At 49.5% G+C, this 20,780-nt stretch overlaps 1 protein-coding gene across 1 annotated transcript; it reads right to left on the bottom strand.

Moving 5' to 3' along the window:
* Positions 1 to 670: 670 nt before the first annotated feature.
* On the bottom strand, positions 671 to 1,192 carry LOC122930301 (beta-crystallin A2-like). Its single transcript, XM_044283568.1, has one exon. It carries the CDS (start codon positions 1,190 to 1,192, stop codon positions 671 to 673), a length of 522 nt encoding a protein of 173 aa, XP_044139503.1.
* Between the last annotated feature and the right edge of the window lie 19,588 nt (positions 1,193 to 20,780).

Below are 20,780 nucleotides of genomic sequence, written 5' to 3'. Positions count from 1 at the left end.
GCAAAGTAAAATGGCATCCAGGATACAAAATGAAGGGGCAATCCCTCACAGCAAGCAAGGTTACTAACTGAAGTGTTGGCTCACAGCCGTTTTACTCACTAATAAAAGTGACGTTTTAAATTCACTTTACACCTGGGTGACGTTAGGTTAAGAGCCTTTATGGCTTTAATATAAATGTTGTAGGTAATGCACCTTCACCCAGGCTGGGTCCTTATTGGTAACCTACACGGAAACATCTTACTTGTAGCTTTCAGATGAGATCCTGACACAGTATTACCCATGGCATTAACCCCAAGTAGAGAAGAACCCACCTGTGTCCTCTGTCCCCGAATCTTATACCTTAGAAGAAACCACAAATATCTGATGCAAACAAAAGCTTTTTATTCTAGTATCAGGGTCAAGAAGCAAAATCAAGAGGGACAAGCCCCAGGAATCAGGAGCCTTCAGCTTAGGTCCTCGGCATCTTCAGGGTGTGAGGAGGAGCTCAATGTCTCTCTGGTTTCTAGATAGTTGGTCCCCTTACATCACATATAAGGTCTCAGTGATGGTGTGAGGACAGGACTGATGAAATGTCTCTGGTCAGATGATGGAAGGTCCTCTGGAGGCTTAGAGATGATTGCAGGTCAGGGATCAGGTAAGCAGAGGAGTTAGGCAGGGATTCCATGGCTCATTATTGTTTTTCTCCCTCGTAGATCAGGTAGGCCTTCAGGGATTTCACCGGACCTTCCAATGCTGTGACTGATTCATCAGTGACCTCATCTCCTTGGATGCTGACAATGCTTTTCCCATGGAGACCTGCGCTATTATACAGGATCCAAACCCCATTGCCCACTTTGTGAGACAGGATTGGCAGTCTCACAGTTTGATATTCAGGGTCTTTATATTCTTGATGTGATCCTTGATAGCTGGTTTGGTCAAACACAGTGATCACAGGATTCTCCAAATGTCCAGAAAGCTTCCGGAAAGATCCAATTGTTTTGACCTTTAGACCAGATCCATAGTTCCCTGCCTTGTAGACAGCGATGTCTCCACTGAAGTCTTTCTCAGAGAACACGATCCAGGTTCCACTGCTAACTTTAAGGGATTTCACTTGAGGCAGGCTGGTGACTTCCTGATAATTTTGTACGTCAGTTGCATAGGTATCATAAGACTCAGTAAACATTTCTCCAGAGTACAGGACGATCTGGCTCATCTTGGCTCTTGTTCTGGTTGCTGGACAATCAGTGAAGGCTTCAGCTTGGAGTGGTTGCTGGTCCACAGGGAGTCTTGGTTTATATTGGGTGCTGGGTGACCGCACCTCTTCCCTGAGTCACAATTCACTGGAAGAACCTTATTATGATTTATAACATCACTGATAAGACGTTACACAATATGGTGGGTGGAGGTGAGGCTTCTGCCTTTCCTGTTTCCTTCAGCATTTCGTTCTTCTCCTCACAAGTCTTTACAGTCTGGTGACCTTGAGGACATGATTGTGATATCTGGCTGTATATCTGAGATCTTTCTGAGACATTTTGGTTTATTTGCTGCAATGAATGTCTTTTATGGTTGATTTCCTCTGGTTGTCCTTTGATTCATTACATGCATCAGATCTTACAGGAAAAACAAAGATCTAGAAGGAGCAGGATTCCCACATGGAGAAATCCATTATTTTATTATGACAATGTCCCCCCTTAGTGGCCCCCAGCATTAATAATGTCCCCCATAGTGGCCCCAAGCATTAATAATGGCCCCCATAGTGACCCCAAGCATTAATAATGTTCCCCAGCATTAATAGTGGCCTCTCTAGTGCCCCCAAGCATTAATAATGGCCCCCATAGTGTCCCCAGCATTAATAATGTTCCCCATAGTGGCCCCCAACATTAATAATGTTCCCCATAGTGGCCCCCAACATTAATAATGTCCCCTCTAGTGGCTTCAAGCATTAATGTCGGTCCCCAGCATTAATAGCGGCCCCAAGCATTAATAGTGGCCCCCAGCATTAAAGGTGCCCCCTTAGTGGCCCCCAGCATTATTAGTATTCACCCCTAGTGGGCCCCAGCATTAATAGTTGCCACCCTAGTGGCTCCCAGCATTAATAGTGGCCGCCAGCATAAATAGTGGCCCCCAGCAAAAATATCAGCTCCCATAATGGACCACAGCATTAGTAATGGTCCCCCCTAGTGGCCCCCAGCATTAATAGTGTTCCCCTTAGTGGCCCCTGGCATTATAAATGCCCCCAGGGGCCCTCAGCATTTCTAATGGCCCCCATAGTGCCCCCCAGCATTAGTAATGGCCCTCATAGTGGATCCCAGCATAATAGTGGCCTCCAGAATTGATAGTGCCCCCTAGTGGCCCCTGGCATTTATAATGCCCCCCCCCCAGTGGCACCAGCATTAATAATGTTCCCCCTAGTGGGCCCCAGCATTAATAGCGGCCCCCAGCATTAATGGCCCCCACCTTTAATATTGGCCACCCTAGTGGGGCCCAGCATTAAAAGTAACCCCCCAGTGTCCACTGATAGTGTCACTTTAGCGGCCCTTAGCATTATTAGTGCCCTCTAGGGGCCCCCAGCACTAAAAAAAGGCCACCTAGTCGCCCCAGCTTTAATAATATCACCCTAATGGCCCCAGCATTATTAGTGCCTCCTAGTTGCCGCCAGCATTAATAGTGGCACCCACCATTAATAGTGGCCTCCCTAGTGGCCCCCAGCATTAATAATGCCCCATCTAGTGGCCCTCAGCATTAATAGTGCCCCCCTAGTAGTGGCCTCCAGCATTAATAGTGCCAACCTATTGGTCCCCAGCATTAATAGTGCCCCTAGTGGCCCCCAGAATTAATATTGACCCCCAGCATTAATAGTGACACCCCTAGTGGCCCCCAGTATTAATAATGCCCCCTAGTGGCCCACAGCATTAATAGCAGCCACCAGCATTAATAACGCCCCTCATTGGCCCCTAGCATTAATAATGCCCCCAGTGGCCCCCAGTATTAATAGTGGGCCCACTAGTGATCCCCAGAATTAAAAGCGGTCCCCGGCATTAATAGTGGCCCTCAGCATTGTGGCGAAACCAACCTCGCCACTGGGTTTTGGAGGGGTCTGTTTAAAAGCCTCTTGCCTCAGGATTATGGCCCATAGTAACTTTTAAACCCCTGAACCTTTTCCAGGGAATTTTGGATAGGTTTGTCCCCCAAGTTATACTGTTTAAATTGATGTAAGTTATATGCATGGACAATGTAACCTCACAAAGTTATAACAACTTATAATAAGTGTAACTTGTCAGCTTGGGAGGAATATGCTTAGTGTGGTTCTATTGTCCCATTGTCCCATTGTGTGTTTAAATGGTGATATCTGTCCTGTTGTCTCTACATGTGTATTGGTGATCTCCCCTTTGTCCTGAGAGATAATTGGATTGCCCTCGGTTGTCTCCCAGGCAGAGAGGAGGAAACCATGATGCATTGTGGGGATATGTTGTATCTGTCCTGTGTCGCAGTCTCCCTTCTGGTCCTCTAGGGGGCGGGAACGATTGGTTGCTGTATTTACATTGTGTGTGTTGTGAATTACTGATTGGTTGGATTTCAAAACCCTGTGGGCAGTACTATGTTTGTTTTTTTATCAATAAAAGAGGCTGTACTTGAAGTACAGTCAGATCACTGCTGACCCTCAAGACGGAGCCTTGTCTCGTTATTGGGGGGATTCCCTGTATGCTGTTAGAGACTGATTGCCAGGAGTGTAAGCTGATTGGATCCTTTTCCTGTTCGTCTGCTGGCGGCTATTTGCGAGGTTCCAGTTTGGAGTGCTATTTTGTATCCAGTTCGGGAGGCTGGTGTTCTGCAGTAGCTGTGCCTGTCTCTCGGAAAGGGGCATATCGCCTAAACGGATTTTAACCCCTTGTCTGCTGAAACGGTCCGTTACATTGGTGGCAAGCAGTGGGATCGTTCCTACAGCCAGAAGGACAGCTACAGGAGACACCATTTCTGTGGATTCTACAATTTAAGGGCAACGCATGTCCCAGTACAGCGACCCTAAAAGCACCAGGATGGAACCAGCAGTGTTATACGAGGAGGAGGACCTGGATGGCCGGGATGCATTAAGGAAAGGCATCTGGTACCAGGCCCTGGATAATGTACAATACCAGCGAGGTGAGAGTCTCCCCAGTGAAGAGCAGCGGTTGCAGAAGCAAGTGGCCCTGCGGATGTCCTTCCTGGGAGAGCAGCCCCTGGAGGAATGGGTGAAGGAACTAGAGCACCGGGTATGGCAGGAGCTATGGCTGGAGGATGCCTACCAGGCGCTTTGGTGGTATGTGGCACAGTTTATACCCTGGACAGCTGAGCATGACAAGCCAGAGGGAGAGGAGTTTGATGGTCCTGGCTTCTTATGGGAGTCCTTTGCAGAGCCTGACTTCGGGAGCCCTGCACAGTCCAGACTTCAGGACATTTTCTATGAGAGGGAGGCTAGGCAGAATTAGGATGACCCCCATGAGGTAGAGCAAGACCTGGCTCACCTAGCAACCCTGGATGGGAACTGGAGCAGGACTACCAAGAGCTCTTCCACTCCATTGGGAAGGCTCAGCAGGACAGCAAGAAGTCAGACCCAGGTCCAGAGCCCTTCAGCTGGGAGGATATTGTTGATGTTTACTGGGAAGAACCCCAGGTGGCCGGTGGAGATGGGACCGAGGTCTCTCCACCGGTCCTGCAGGGAATTGGGAGCCTAGTCTCCATTCCCCAGCGGCAGGCTGAGTTACAGGGGGCAGAGGTAGTTGTTCCTGCCCCCCAGCAGCAGCATGATTTTTTGGGAATTTGGAGCCTAGTCTCCATTCCCCAGCGGCAGGCGGAGTTACAGGGGGCAGAGACAGTCGGTCCTGTCCCCCAGCGGCAGAGTGTCCTACAGGGAATAGAGAGCCCAGTCTCCTTTCCCCAGCAGCAGGACACTGTATTGTGAGCGGAGGCGGTCGGTCGCCCTCCCCAGCGGCTGGAAGTATGTATGGGAGAGGAGCTTGTTACCCCCTCTCCCCAGCGGCAGCTTAACGCACCAGGGGGAGACAGTAAGCCCCACAACTGTGCAGATGGGACCGTGGTCTCTGCACTTACAGCACAGGGGGTAGGGACAGTTGTTCCTGTCCCCCAGCAACAGGGCTGTTTAGCCAAAGGGGAGACAGTCAGTTTCCCCCTCCAACAACCAGACTCCAACCAGGCTTCTTCCATGGTAACGCTGGCACCAGGGCAGAGTACCGCTGATCCCTGCCCACAAAGCAACCTCCACTCCAAGCCAGGGAGCAACTCAGAGACTGGGAGTACCAGCTACAAATATAATCTTGGTGGATTCACTGGACAGAGACAGGCTACGAAATTCAGCAGGTCCAGTATTGGGTTGTGGGTGGGCTGCCAGACTATCTCAGGCGTGAGGTGAGGTATCTGGTTAGTCTTCCGGGGGGGGGGGGGAGATGTGTGGCGAAACCAACCTCGCCACAGTGTTTTGGAGGGGGCTGTTTAAAAGCCTCTTGCCTCAGGATTATGGCCCATAGTAACTTTTAAACCCCTGAACCTTTTCCAGGGAATTTTGGATAGGTTTGTCCCCCAAGTTATACTGTTTAAATTGATGTAAGTTATATGTATGGACAATGTAACCTCACAAAGTTATAACAACTTATAATAAGTGTAACTTGTCAGCTTGGGAGAAATATGCTGGGTGTGGTTCTATTGTCCCTTTGTGTGTTTAAATGGTGATGTCTGTCCTGTTGTCTCCACATGTGTATTGGCGATCTCCCCTTTGTCCTGAGAGATAATTGGATTGTCTTCGGTTGTCTCCCAGGCAGAGAGGAGGAAACCATGATGCATTGTGGGGATATGTTGTATCTGTCCTGTGTCGCAGTCTCCCTTCTGGTCCTCTGGGGGGCGGGAACGATTGGTTGCTGTATTTACATTGTGTGTGTTGTGAATTACTGATTGGTTGGATTTCAAAACCCTGTGGGCAGTACTATGTTTGTTTTTTTTATCAATAAAAGAGGCTGTACTTGAAGTACAGTCAGATCACTGCTGACCCTCAAGACGGAGCCTTGTCTCGTTATTGGGGGGATTCCCTGTATGCTGTTAGAGACTGATTGCCAGGAGTGTAAGCTGATTGGATCCTTTTCCTGTTCGTCTGCTGGCGGCTATTTGCGAGGTTCCAGTTTGGAGTGCTATTTTGTATCCAGTTCGGGAGGTTGGTGTTCTGCAGTAGCTGTGCCTGTCTCTCGGAAAGGGGCATATCGCCTAAACGGATTTTAACCCCTTGTCTGCTGAAACGGTCCGTTACAAGCATTATTACCGTGAGCCAACTACTGCTGAAAACTATATTTTTTTTCTTCAGTTAGTCAATATCAATACATAATCGGCAGCCATTTTATGCAACGATAGTGCACCAGCACAGGCTATCTGCGTGTCTGCAAGAAATACAGCTTTGGCATACTGGTTGGCATACTGGGGTGAAAAAAGCCTCTGATATACTGCATATCTGGGATTAGACGTGCATAAGTGACTGTCACATTTAGGACAGAAATACAGCTTTTTGGTTACTGGGGTGAAAAAAGACTCTAATATACTGCAGATCTGGGATAAGACGAGCATAAGTGACTGTCACATTTAGGCCAGAAATTCAGCTTTGGCATACTGGGGTGAAAAAACTCTCTGCTATACTGCACATCTGGGATTAGACGTGCATAAGTGAGTGCCACATTTAGGCCAGAAATACGTCTTTTTGGTTACTGGGGTGAAAAAGCCTCTGATATACTGCACATCTGGGAAAACACCTGCATAAGTCACTGTCACATTTAGGCCACAAATACCGCTGTCATATGGCTGTAGCAGCGACCAGAAAAATTGATATTTGTTTCCCAGGCAGAAAGTGCCCTAAAACATTGCGGCTTGAACCCTAGTTGGTGGCGGAGAAGTCACGCAAGTCATCCGGCATTCAGAGATAAAATACAGCAGCGTGGAGACCAAGGCAGCTCATCTCATCAGGCCTTTTTTAGTCGAATGTATCGCCCACTGTCAGTCCCTTCGGGATCCATGCCTCATTCATCTTAATGAAGGTGAGGTAATCTAGACTTTTTTGACCTAGGCGACTTCTCTTCTCAGTGACAATACCTCCTGCTGCACTGAAGGTCCTTTCTGACAGGACACTTGAAGCGGGGCAGGCCAGAAGTTCTACAGCAAACTGGGATAGCTCAGGCCACAGATCAAGCCTGCACACCCAGTAGTCAAGGGGTTCATCGCTCCTCAGAGTGTCGATATCTGCAGTTAAGGCGAGGTAGTCTGCTACCTGTTGGTCGAGTTGTTCTCTGAGGGTGGACCCCGAAGGGCTGTGGCGATGCGTAGGACTTAAAAAGCTCCACTTGTCCTCCATCAACAACACGTCTGCAAAGCGTCCTGTCCTTGCCGGTGTGTTCGTGGTAGGAGGAGGATTACTTTCACCTCTTCCCCAGTTAGATTCCCGTTGTGCTGTGACATCACCGTTATAAGCTGTGTAAAGCATATTTTTTTGTTTGGTTTTGAACTGCTGCATCCTTTCCGACTTCCGGTAATTCAGTAACATTTCAGGCACTTTCTGCTTATACCAGGGGTCTAGTAGAGTGGACACCCAGTACAAGTCGTTCTCCTTCAGCCTTTTTATACGAGGGTCCCTCAACAGACATGACAGCATGAAAGACCCCATTTGCACAAGGTTGTATGCCGAGCTCCTCATGTCCCGTTTCTCGTCCTCATTGATCTCACTGAAGGTATGTTCTTCCCCCCAGCCACGTACAACACCATTGGTACCAAATAGGTGACATTGAGCACCGTAGGATGCCTGTTGTGGTTGGTCTTCCTTCTCCTCCTCAAAGCCACATTCCTCCTCTGACTCCTCTTCCTCACATTCCTCTTCCGGTGTTGCCGCAGGTCCAGCAAGCGATGCTGATAAGGCTGTTTCTGGTGGTGGTGATGGTGACCACAACTCTTCCTCTTCACGCTCATCTACAGCCTGATCCAGCACTCTTTGCAGGGCACGCTCCAGGAAGAAAACAAATGGGATGAGGTCGCTGATGGTGCCTTCGGTGCGACTGACTAGGTTTGTCACCTCCTCAAAAGGACGCATGAGCCTACAGGCATTGCGCATGAGCGTCCAGTAACGTGGCAAAAAAATTCCCAGCTCCACAGAGGCTGTCCTAGCACCCCGGTCATACAATTACTCGTTGATGGCTTTTTCTTGTTGGAGCAGGCGGTCGAACATTAGGAATGTTGAATTCCAACATGTCGGGCTGTCGCAAATCAAGCGCCTCACTGGCATGGTGTTTCGCCGCTGGATGTCTGAAAAGTGTGCCATGGCCGTGTAGGAACGCCTGAAATGGCCACACACTTTCCTGGCCTGCTTGAGGACGTCCTGTAAGCCTGGGTACTTATGCACAAAGCATTGTGCGATCAGATTACACACATGTGCCATGCACGGCACATGTGTCAACTTGCCCAAATTCAATGTGCCAACAAATTGCTTCCATTGTCACACACCACTTTGCCGATCTCCAGTTGGTGCGGAGTCAGCCACTGATCCACCTGTGCGTTCAGGGCGGACAGGAGTGCTGGTCTGGTGTGACTCTCTGCTTTCCGACAAGCCAGCTGTCAGATGCCGGGCAAGGGGGTGACTCTGCGACATTGCCTTCTTACTCTCAAACATGTCCTTGACAGACCCCTGACTGTGGGCAGATGAGCAGGAACTGCTCAAAGCGAGAGTCGGAGTGGTGGGTGGTTGAGAGGGGGCAAGGAGGACAGCAGTGGTTGACGTGGCTGAAGATGCTGGACCAGGAAGAGGATAGCGGCTTTGAGTTTGTGTGCTGCTTGTACTCATGTGTTGATCCCATAGGTGTTATTGATGTGCGATCATGTGCCTTCGCAAAGCAGTTGCCACGACTCAGTTTCTTTTGGCACAGGTTGCAAATAGTATCGCTGTTGTCAGAGGCAGACACACAAAAAACATGCCACACTGCTGAGCTTTGCAATGACGGCATTCTGGTGGTGGCAACAGCATGCGTTGATTGGCGTGCTGTCTGGCTGACCCCGGGGGCCGATACATGCTGTCTGACTGTGCCACTAGCTCCTTGCGACGACCTCCCCCTGCTTCCAACTCGTCTCCTCCTTCTCTCTGTCTCCCCATCTGAACTTTCCCCCTCTTCTTCTTCTCTTCGAGCAGGCACCCACGTGACATCCACGGACACATCGTCATCATCAACCACTTCACTTGTATCTGACAACTCAGCAAAGGAAGCAGCAGTGGGTACAACATCATCATCATCATCACACCGTACGTCCATATGTGTAATGCTGCCTGACTGAGACATATCCCTGTTATCTACATCCCCTGGCAATAATGGTTGCGCATCACTCATTTCATCCAACTGATGTGTAAATAACTCCTCTGAGGGATTAAATGAAGCGGCTGTGGTGGTTGTGGTGGTGGTGGCGGCAGGCGGGCGAGTGGTAACTTAAGAGGTGCCCGAAGCTGAGCTGGAGGAGGATGGTGCGTCAAGGTTCCTAGTGGAAGCTGTAGAAGATTGGGTGTCCTGTGTTAGCCAGTCAACTATGTCCTCAGAACTTTTCGAGTTCAGGGTACGTGGCCTCTGAACACTGGGCATTATTCTAGGGCAAGTGGAAATCACAGCACCACGACCACGACGGCCCCTGCGGGGTGGCCTGCCTCTGACTGACATTTTTTTTTATTAGTGGTACTATGCGTGCAAGGCACTGTGCCACCAGATATGAGTGGCACTGTGCACTGGCAGAAGTTGGCAGAGTAGACGCTGTAGGCCTGACACACACGCTTGCAGACAACTAACTGCTATTCAATCTATTACAGTCAAATTTCTAGTTTTTTTAAGGAACACTACTGTGACACCAGATGTGAGTGGCACTGGTGACACTGTGCCCTGGCAGGGCCTGAAACGCACACGCGTGAAGGAAACTGACTGCTATTATTTCACAGTCCAAAAAGTTTTTTATTTGTTTAAATGCAAGCTACTGTGACACCAGATATGAGTTGCGCTGGTGACACTGTGCACTTGCAGGGCTGTGGGCCTGACACACACGCTGGCACGCAACTGCAATTTCATTACACAGGAAAAAAAAAAAAAAAAGCAGACTGATGTACTAGCCGTAATAAGGGCTTTTTGGGGTGCTGTCCTTACAGCAGAGATCAGATGAGTCTTTCAGGACTGCAGTGGACACTGAATACACTGCCCTAGCTAACGCTTCCCCTATTAGATCAGCAGCAGCAGCCGCACTGTCCCTCCTCTCACTGTGAATGCAGCTTCTGAATGAATCTAAGATGGCTGCTGTCCAGGAGGTGGGAGGGTCTGGGAGGGAGGGTCTGCTGCTGATTGGCTGGAATGTGTCTGCTGACTGTGACGTACAGGGTCAAAGTTTACTCAATGATGACGAATAGGGGGCGGACTGAACATAGCATAGCCCGCCGCGGCGAACGCGAACAAGCAATATTCGCCGGCGAACTATTCGTGACATCTCTAGTGCTAAGTTCCAAAGAGGATGCCCAGTCCTCTATAATATACATATAAGCAAAAAACGGAACAGCGCCTCCTGAGACAAATCCCAGGTGCAAGCTACCCGGCAAAAATACAGCAAACAAATAAAGTAGCAGCGCACCCCTAAATGCACTAAGACTGAGCGAACAGGTGAATGTGTGAACAGGGTCAAATACATGACGCCAATACTTACTGATAAGCAGTGAAGAAGCTCTTAGCGCATGTTATTGGTCCACCTAGCAGACGACAAGCTTCTTATCAGGTGGGACCTACTCTAACACGGAGGGTCCAGCTCCATTGTTACTCTGATGAAATACACCAAGTATGCGCTAAGAGCTACCCAGGAGAGCACTCTGATTCTCCCTCTCTTCCTGTTTCCGGTGTGTGTGATTTTTGGCATGGGTGTGCATAAATAAAAAAATACTATTATAGAGACTGTGGTACAGGTTCTTACTGGAGTGTATATTTATGACATGTTATATGGTTATAATTGTCAGAACTTCTCTCATGCTTGGATACTCACACTGAGGTGGAGGAGAGTCTCCGTCTTCTTTATTGTGCAGGTTTCCTGTCTCGGGGGCAGATCCTCTCTCTCTACGTGCTGTCCTGGGTCCTGGAGAATCCAATTACTGTAAGTAATCTTCATTATCACACCCCTCATCAGTTTTTTTGTGGGCACCCGGTAGATCACACCAGTTGCAATTAGTTATTCTTACAGTGTTTGCCCCTCTGTATAGCTGCGGTGTCACAGCAGAACCGCACACAACTGCTGCACAATATTATTGCACTATAATATACTGTCTATGTTAGAAAGTATACTGTAAGTATATCACACCCCTCAGTATGTCACACCTATCGATAGCGCACCTATACCGGTCCTTACAAGGACTTTTGTGGCCCTATTAGCCAGCGTTTGGCGCCCCTAACAGTCTGTCCCTGCTCCACACAGCAACCTCTCCCTACACTGGCAAAAGACTGATCGCAAAATGTCACCCAGATCAGGTTCTGTTATAGGGTGGGGTTGTGTCCATGTGCTGAAACGTCTCAATTGGCTGTCCTGTCCCACCATCGCCATATGTTCGCATGTTTGGCGAATCGCGAACGCACAAAGTTTGACCAGCTGGTAGTTGGTAGGCTGAGCTCCAGTAGTTTGCTGGTTGAGCTTCTCTATAGTGTATTAGCATCTCTAATCAGCGCCTGAAAGGGTCTGCTGACTGGGCCGAGCTGCAGGTTGAGGGGGTCTCCTGGTATCAATATATTGATCTGCCAGGACTGCAGCTTCATTGATGTTAAGCGGTCTTCGGTCCTTCACCCAATCCCTAATTTCGACCGGCAACTGGTCGTATAGCTGCTCCAACAGGGTGAGCTTGGCAGCTGTGTGCTAGCTCTGTATACGGCTGCTCTGCTTCCTTCTGCAGCCCTCAAAACTTTAATCGATGATCTTCAGGGGTGATATTATAGCGGGTTAGGATCCTCTCCTTCACCTGCTCGTAGTTCCTTCTATCTTCTGCAGGAGTAGATTCTAGGGCACTCAAAGCCCGACCGGACAGTTTACTGATCAGGATCTTCATCCAGTCAGCCTCTTCTACTCCCTGCATGTCACATTGCGTCTCAAACAGCTAAAGGTATGCATCAATGTCTTCCTGGCCGTCCTGGAAGAGTCGGAATGAGTAAAACTGTATTTTCTTCCGGCTTCCTCCATCGGGCACTGTCTGTCTGTCTCCTGATCATTGAACCTCTGCCTGTCTCAGGTTGGTAGCCTCCGAAATAAGCTTGGTGATGGTATCTGAGTCAGGTGGAGTGCTATACAGGGATAGCTTCCACTGGATATCCCGCTGGAGCTCTGTGAGCTGAGCGCCTTCCTGGACCGGGGCAATCATACTCTCTCTGGTACGCCCCTCCCTCTAGGAGTTCTGCGATGAGAGATGTCTTGCAGCTTCCACTGATTCTTTGAGACTCAAGTAAGTCCTTCAATGTACTTCGCCTCAGGCTGGTAAATCGATCCTTCTCCGATGATGTCCCGGTGGTGGTCCGCCCCGGCTCTATGGGGGTGCTAGAGCCTAGAAGCAATTAGCACTTCCATCAATATACAGATATACAGTCGTGACCAAAAGTTTTGAGAAGGACACAAATATTAGTCTTCATAGAGTTTGCTGCTAAACTGCTTTTAGATCTTTGTTTCAGTTGTTTCTGGGATGTAGTGACATATAATTACTCGCACTTCATACGTTTCAGAGGCTTTTATCGACAATCACATGACATTTATGCAGAGTCAGTATTTGCAGTGTTGGCCCTTCTTTTTCAGGACCTCTGCAATCTGACTGCGCATGCTCTCAATCAACTTCTGGGCCAATCCCTGACTGACAACCCATTCTTTCATAATCACTTCTTGGAGTTTGTCAGAATTAGTGGGCTTTTGTTTGTCTACCCGCCTCTTGAGGATTGACCACAAGTTCTCAATGGGATTAAGATCTGGGGAGTTTCCAGGCCATGGACCCAAAATGTCACAGTTTTGGTCCCTGAGCCACTTAGTTATCACTTTTGCTTTATGGCACGGAGCTCCATCGTGCTGGAAAATGCCTTTTTCTTCACCAGACTGTTGTTGGATTGTTGGAAGAAGTTGCTGTTGGAGGGTGTTTTGGTTCCATTCTTTATTCATGGCTGTGTTTTTGGGCAAAATTGTGAGTGAGCCCACTCCCTTGGATGAGAAGCAACACCCACACATGAATGGTCTCAGGATGCTTTACTGTTGGCATGACACAGGACTGATGGTAGCGCTCACCTTTTATTCTCCGGACAAGCCTTTTTCCTGATGCCCCAAACAATCAGAAAGAGGCTTCATCAGAGAATATGACTTTGCTCCAGTCCTCAGCAGTCCATTCAGCATATTTTCTGCAGAAGATCAATCTGTCCCTGATGTTTTTTTTGGAGAGAAGTGGCTTCTTTGCTGCCCTTCTTGACACCAGGCCATCTTCCAAAAGTATTCGCCTCACTGTGCGTGGAGATGCTGTCACAACCAGACATCTGAGAAGCTCTGACAGATGCCTTTCAGAACCTCCTCCTTGAGCTTCCTTTGTTTTGGTTTTCAGTTCCTCATCTCGTTAGCCTCTCTCAGCTGTCATGTAGTTAGACTGATTGCATCCCTTTAAATTCCTCCCCATAATGCATTAGTGTGTGGTTTATACAACTTCCTGGAGTCTGTGTGCATGCTGATCCTATTTCCCAGTCTTCAACAAAATAAGTGTTGTACATTCATTTGTGATTTTCTGTTTGCTGGATCCCAGGTGACCCTGACTCCCTCCGTGTCTAGTGTAGGGAGCCGGTGGTCGTGTCCCCTCACTATTGTAGGGTGTTCAGGTGTTATATAGTCGAGGTACGAGGATAAGCGATCATCCACCATTCGGATGTTCGCATAGGCTGAGCAGTCAGGGAGAGTGCCAGGTCTTATGCAGGGGTCTCACTTTTGTTCCTTAGTTTTGGATCCAGTGAGTCATATATTCATTTTGCATTGTCTTGTTTCCTGTACACCTTCCGTGACATTATAAACCGCCCAAAACCGTCTCAAGCATGGATCCGGTTTCACTTTTGACTGAATGCTTCCAGGGTCTTTCATTGGAGGTAGCTGATCTCCGTAAGACTCTTTCTCAGTTTCTAGTGACCGGTTCAGCTTGCGTTCATGGAGTTTGTTCTGAACCTAAGATCTCGCTCCCGGATACGTTCTCCGGGGGTAGTGAGAATTTTGTGCGTTTCAGAGAGGCTTGCAAACTCCATTTTTGCCTTCTTCCCCATTCCTCTGGTGATGAGGAACGGAGGGTGGGGATCATTATATCGCTGCTCAGGGGTAACGCTCAGTCGTGGGCCTTTTCGCTGCCGGTGGGGGCACGGCCCCTCCATTCAGTGGATGAATTATTTTTAGCCCTGGGTCAGATATATGATGATCCGGATCGTGTTGCTTTGGCTGAGTCTAGACTACATCTGTTATGCCAGGGTAAACAATCCACAGAGATATACTGCTCAGAATTTCGGAGATGGGCAGCTGATACTGGTTGGAATGATGCTGCACTCCAAAGTCAATTTTGCCATGGTCTTTCAGAGGGATTGAAAGATGCATTTGCCTTTCATGAGAGGCCTATCTCCTTGGACTCTGCTATGTCTCAGGCCGTTCGTATTGACAGGCGTCTTAGAGAGAGAGGAGAGATGTCTCCTTCCTGTCATACTCAGTCCCAGGACAGTGCAGCGGTCTCATTCTGTGTGCAGGGGTCTCAGTCGCTGTCAGCCCCTTCTGAGCAGGAGCCCATGCAGCTGGGGTTGATTGCTTCTGACAATAGAAGATTCAGCCCGCATGGGAGGGTTTGTTTTTGTTGTGGAGGTATAAATCATTTGGCAAATGTTTGTCCCTCGAGGAGATTCAGGCAGTTTTCTGGGAGTAATAAAGAAACAAAAAGGAAAAAATCTTTTAAAAATGTTCCATCTGTTACTATTGGCAGGGTTGAGGCGGAAATTGAAGGTTTTCCGTTAGCTTGTAGTTCCCGTTTTGTTCTGCCTGGCATGGGTGGCGCTAGAGAGCAAGGACATTTTTTGTGAGACTTTTGTAGATAGTGGAGCAGCTGTCAATCTCATTGATAATCAATTTGCTATAACTCATGGTTTCCAGGTGCGCACTTTGGGAAAGGATATTCCTGTTTTTGCTATTGATTCCGCTCCACTTTCTCAGAAATCATTAAAGGGCATAGTTCACAATATTTGTTTAATTGGGAGCGATGCTCATGTTGAGGATGTGTCATGTTTCCTCCTTAGCGGATTACGTACCCCTCTTGTGTTGGGGCTACCCTGGCTCACTAAACATAACCCCACCGCAAATAAATGGTTGGAGTGACTTTTGCAGAGAGAATTGCCTCACGACATCTGTTTCTGAGGTTTCTACTAAGACTGTACCATCTTTTCTCTCTGAATTTTCGGATGTCTTCTCTGAGAGTGGAGTTCAGGATTTGCTACGCTATGCGTGCTTATATCTCTAAGAGTCTGAGAAAAGGACACATACGACCCTCGAAGTCACCTGTTGCCGCTGGTTTTTTCTTTGTTAATAAAAAAGATGGTTCTTTAAGACCTTGTCTGGATTTCAGGGAGCTGACGAGTATCACTATTCGTGACCCTTATCCGCTTCCTCTGATCCCGGACCTGTTTAACCAGATTGTTGGGGCTAAAGTCTTTTCCAAATTAGATCTAAGAGGGGCATACAACCTGGTCAGGGTCAGAGAAGGAGACGAATGGAAGACGGCCTTCAACACCCCTGAGGGCCATTTTGAGAATTTGGTTATGCCTTTTGGTTTGATGAATGCCCCAGCCGTTTTTCAGCATTTTGTGAACAGCATTTTTTATCATTTAATGGGAAAATTTGTATTTCTGTATTTGGATGACATTTAGATTTTTTCTCCTGATTTCAAAACTCATAAAGAACACTTACGTCAGGTCTTGCTCATCCTGCGGGAGAATAAATTATACGCGAAACTGGAAAAATGTGTGTTTCCGGTTCCAGAAATTCAATTTTCGCATGGACCCTGAGAAGGTCCGCGCTGTGCTTGATTGGGAGCTTTAGCTGCAGCACGCACGGGTCAGTCGCACTGCGGAACAGCACTGCTTCACCACCAATGACTGGGCCTCCATGCGAGACCTGTGTGCCCTGTTGCGCTGTTTCGAGTACTCCATCAACATGGCCAGTGGCGATGACGCCCTTATCAGCGTTACAATACCACTTCTATGTCTCCTTGAGAAAACACTTAGGGCGATGATGGAAGAGGAGGTGGCCCAGGAGGAGGAGGAGGAGGAGGAGGAAGAGGGGTCATTTTTAGCACTTTCAGGCCAGTCTCTTCGAAGTGACTCAGAGGGAGGTTTTTTGCAACAGCAGAGGCCAGGTACAAATGTGGCCAGCCAGGGCCCACTACTGGAGGACGAGGAGGACGAGGATGAGGAGGAGGTGGAGGAGTATGAGGATGAAGCATGTTCACAGCGGGTGGCACCCAACGCAGCTCGGGCCCATCACTGGTGCGTGGCTGGGGGGAAAGGCAGGACGATGACGAAACACCTCCCACACAGGACAGCTTGTCCTTACCCCTGGGCAGCCTGGCACACATGAGCGACTACATGCTGCAGTGCCTGCGCAACGACAGCAGAGTTGCCCACATTTTAACCTGTGCAGACTACTGGGTTGCCACCCTGCTGGATCCACGCTACAAAGACAATGTGCCCACCTTACTTCCTGCACTGGAGCATGATAGGAAGATGCGCGAGTACAAGCACACGTTGGTAGATGCGCTACTGAGAGCATTCCCAAATGTCACAGGGGAACAAGTGGAAGCCCAAGGCCAAGGCAGAGGTGGAGCAAGAGGTCGCCAAGGCAGCTGTGTCACGGCCAGCTCCTCTGAGGGCAGGGTTAGCATGGCAGAGATGTGGAAAAGTTTTGTCAACACGCCACAGCTAACTGCACCACCACCTGATACGCAACGTGTTAGCAGGAGGCAACATTTCACTAACATGGTGGAACAGTACGTGTGCACACCCCTCCACGTACTGACTGATGGTTCGGCCCCATTCAACTTCTGGGTCTCTAAATTGTCCACGTGGCCAGAGCTAGCCTTTTATGCCTTGGAGGCCTTCCTGTATACTGCCTTGGTGGCTGCAGTGTTCTGGGTGGTGGTGGGTTACTCCATTACCTCTGTACCCTGTATACCGCCTGGTGGCTGCAGTGTGCTGGGTGGTGGTGGGTTACTCCATTACCTCTGTACCCTGTATACCGGCTGGTGGCTGCAGTCTGCTGGGTGGTGGTGGGTTACTCCATTACCTCTGTACCCTGTATACCGCCTGGTGGCTGCAGTGTTCTGGCTGGTGGTGGGTTACTCCATTACCTCTGTACCCTGTATACCGCCTGGTGGCTGCAGTGTGCTGGGTGGTGGTGGGTTACTCCATTACCTCTGTACCCTGTATACCGCCTGGTGGCTGCAGTGTGCTGGGTGGTGGTGGGTTACTCCATTACCTCTGTACCCTGTATACCGCCTGGTGGCTGCAGGGTTCTGGGTAGTAATGGGTTACCTCATTGCCTCTGTACCCTGTATACCGCCTGGTGGCTGCAGTAAGCTGTGTGGTGGTAGGTTACTTCATTATCTCTGTACCCTGTATACCGCCTGGTGGCTGCAGTCTGCTGGGTGGTGTTGGGTTACTTTATTACCTTTGTACCCTGTATACCGCCTGGTGGCTGCAGTGTTCTAGGTGGAGGTGGGTTACTCCATTACCTCTGTACCCTGTATAATGCCTGGTGTCTGCAGTCTGCTGGGTGGTGGTGGGTTACTCCATTACCTCTGTACCCTGTATACCGCCTGGTGGCTCTAGTGTACTAGGTGGTGGTGGGTTACTTCATTACCTCTGTACCCTGTATACCACCTGGTGGCTCTAGTGTACTGGGTGGTGGTGGGTTACTTCATTACCTCTGTAACCTGTATACCGCCTGGTGGCTGCAGTCTGCTGGATGGTGGTGGGTTACTCCATTACCTCTGTACCCTGTATACCGCCTGGTGGCTGCAGTGTACTGGGTGGTGGTGGGTTACTCCATTACCTCTGTACCCTGTATACCGCCTGGTGGCTGCAGTCTGCTGGGTGGTGGTGGGTTACTCCATTACCTCTGTACCCTGTATACCGCCTGGTGGCTGCAGTGTGCTGGGTGGTGGTGGGTTACTTCATTACCTCTGTACCCTGTATAACGCCTGGTGTCTGCAGTGTGCTGGGTGGTGGTGGGTTACTCCATTACCTCTGTACACTGTATACTGCCTGGTGGCTGCAGTGTGTTGGGTGGTGGTGTGTTACTCCATTACCTCTGTATTCTTTATACTGTCTGGTGGCTGCAGTGTGCTGGGTGGTGGTGGGTTACTCTAGTACCTTTGTACCCTGAATACCGCCTGGTGGCTGCAGTCTGCTGGGTATTTGTGGGTTAGAAGCCATAGTAAAATATTTTGCCCTTTACATTTATACATAGATGATAGGAGACTCCATTACACAGAACCAGTGCTCTGCTTATCAGTTCCAGCGACTGGAGGTGCCAGTGATCGAGGACTGGAGGTGTCAGTGATCGGAGACAGTAGGTGTCCGCGATTGGGAACTGATGGTGTCAGTAATCGGGGACTGGAGGTGTTATTGTTTGGGGACTGGAGGTGTTATTGTTTGGGGACTGGAGGTGTCAATGTTCGGGGACTGGAGGTGTCATTGTTCGGGGACTGGAGGTGTCATTGTTCGGGGACTGGAGGTGTCAGCGTTCGGGGACTGGAGGTCTCAGCATTCGGAGACTGGAGGTGTCAGCGTTCGGGGACTGGTGGTGTCAGTGTTCGGGGACTGGAGGTGTCAGTGTTTCGGGGACTTTAGATGTCAGCTTTCGGGGACTGGAGGTGTCAGCGTTCGGGGACTGGAGGTGTCAGCGTTCGGGGACTGGAGGTGTCAGCATTCGGGGACTGGAGGTGTCAGTGTTCGGGGACTGGTGGTGTCAGTGTTCGGGGACTGGAGTTGTCAGTGTGCGGGGACTGGAGGTGTCAGTGATAGTGGACTGGAGGTGTCAGTGGTTAGGGACTGGAGGTGTCAGTGATCGGGGACTGGAAGTGCCAGTGAGCGGAGACTGGAGCTGTCAGTGTGCGGGGACTGGAGATGTCAGTGTTCGGGGACTGGAGGTGTCAATGATCGGGGACTGGAGATGTCAGTGATCGGGGACTGGAGGTGTCAGTGATCGGGGACTGGAGGTGTCAGTGTTAGGAGACTGGAGGTGTCAGTGATAGTGGACTGGAGGTGTCAGTGATCGGGGACTGGAGATGTCAGTGACAGTGGACTGGAGGTGTCAGTGTTCGGAGACTGGAGGTGTCAGTGATCGGGGACTGGAGGTGTCAGTGTTCGGAGACTGGAGGTGTCACTGTTCGGGGACTGAAGGTGTCAGTGGTCGGGGACTGGAGGTGTCAGTGTGCGGGGACTGGAGATGTCAGTGGTCGGGGACTGGAGATGTCAGTGATAGTGGACTGGAGGTGTCAGTGGTCAGGGACTGGAGGTGTCAGTGATCGGGGACTGGAGGTGTTAGTGTTCGGAGACTGGAGGTGTCAGTGATCGGGGACTGGTGGTGTCAGTGTTCGGGGACTGGAGATGTCAGTGATAGCGGACTGGAGGTGTCAGTGGTCAAGGACTGGAGGTGTCAGTGATCGGGGACTGGAGGTGTCAGTGATCGGGGACTGGAGGTGTCAGTGTTAGGAGACTGGAGGTGTCAGTGTTCGGGGACTGAAGGTGTCAGTCCCGAGGACCGGAGTTGTCAGTGTTCACTGGTCTCAGCTTTTTCCTTCTATACTAACGAGCTCTCCTCAAGGGAGATCATTAGTATCTGGTCAGTGGGGGATCAACACATGGAACCCCCCGATAAGCTGTTTGAGCTCCACAGCTTTCTCTCAGCTCACCGAGCACAGCGCCGTACATTGTATAGTGGCCGTGCTTGGCATCGCGCTCAGCTCCATTCACTCTAGTCTGGCTGAGCTGCTCCTAGGCCACATGACCAATGAATGTGACATCACTGGCCTAGCAAAGAGAAGAGAAGGCCATGGAGATACTGCGAGAAGTGGTGCCTTCTCAAACAGCTGATCGGCAGAGATCCTGGGTGTCGGACCCCCACTGATCACTTATACTGCATTAGTGACTAATTATTTTGCCCATTTTCATTGGTTTTCAGGAATTGTTGCCCCCCTATTAACCATCCCAGTTCTCGGATCATCATCCTGAACGTATTCCATATGTTTGGATTTCTCTCAATGTGGAGGAGTAAGAAGCTGAGACCTCTGTCCACTATCCACAAGATATCATAGTGGACGTATCCTTCACATCAACCTCATCCTATACAGTGACCCATCATTACAAGTGTCTACACAAAAACCTCTTGTAGTTTTCAGATGAGATCCTGACACAGTATTACCCATGGCAATAACCCCAAGTAGATGAGAACCCACCTGTGTCCTCTGTCCCTGAATCTTATACCTCAGAAGAAACCACAAATATCTGATGCAAACAAAAGCTTTTATTCTAGTATCAGGGTCAAGAAGCAAAATCAAGAGGGACAAGTCCCAGGAATCAGGAGCCTGGAGCCTTCAGCTTAGGTCCTCGGCATCTTCAGGGTGTGAGGTGGAGCTCATGTCTATCTAGTTTCTAGATGGCTGGTTCTCCAACATCATGTATGAGGCCTTAGTGATGGTG

Source organism: Bufo gargarizans, chromosome 1 (assembly GCF_014858855.1).
Source record: "Bufo gargarizans isolate SCDJY-AF-19 chromosome 1, ASM1485885v1, whole genome shotgun sequence".
NCBI lineage: Eukaryota > Metazoa > Chordata > Amphibia > Anura > Bufonidae > Bufo > Bufo gargarizans.
Note: the sequence above shows the minus strand (reverse complement) of the source record. Positions and strands in the feature narration are given on the sequence as shown.

Coding starts and splice junctions, on each gene's coding strand:
- LOC122930301 (XM_044283568.1), bottom strand. CDS start 1,192: ATGAGCCAGATCGTCCTGTACTCTGGAGAAATGTTTACTGAGTCTTAT.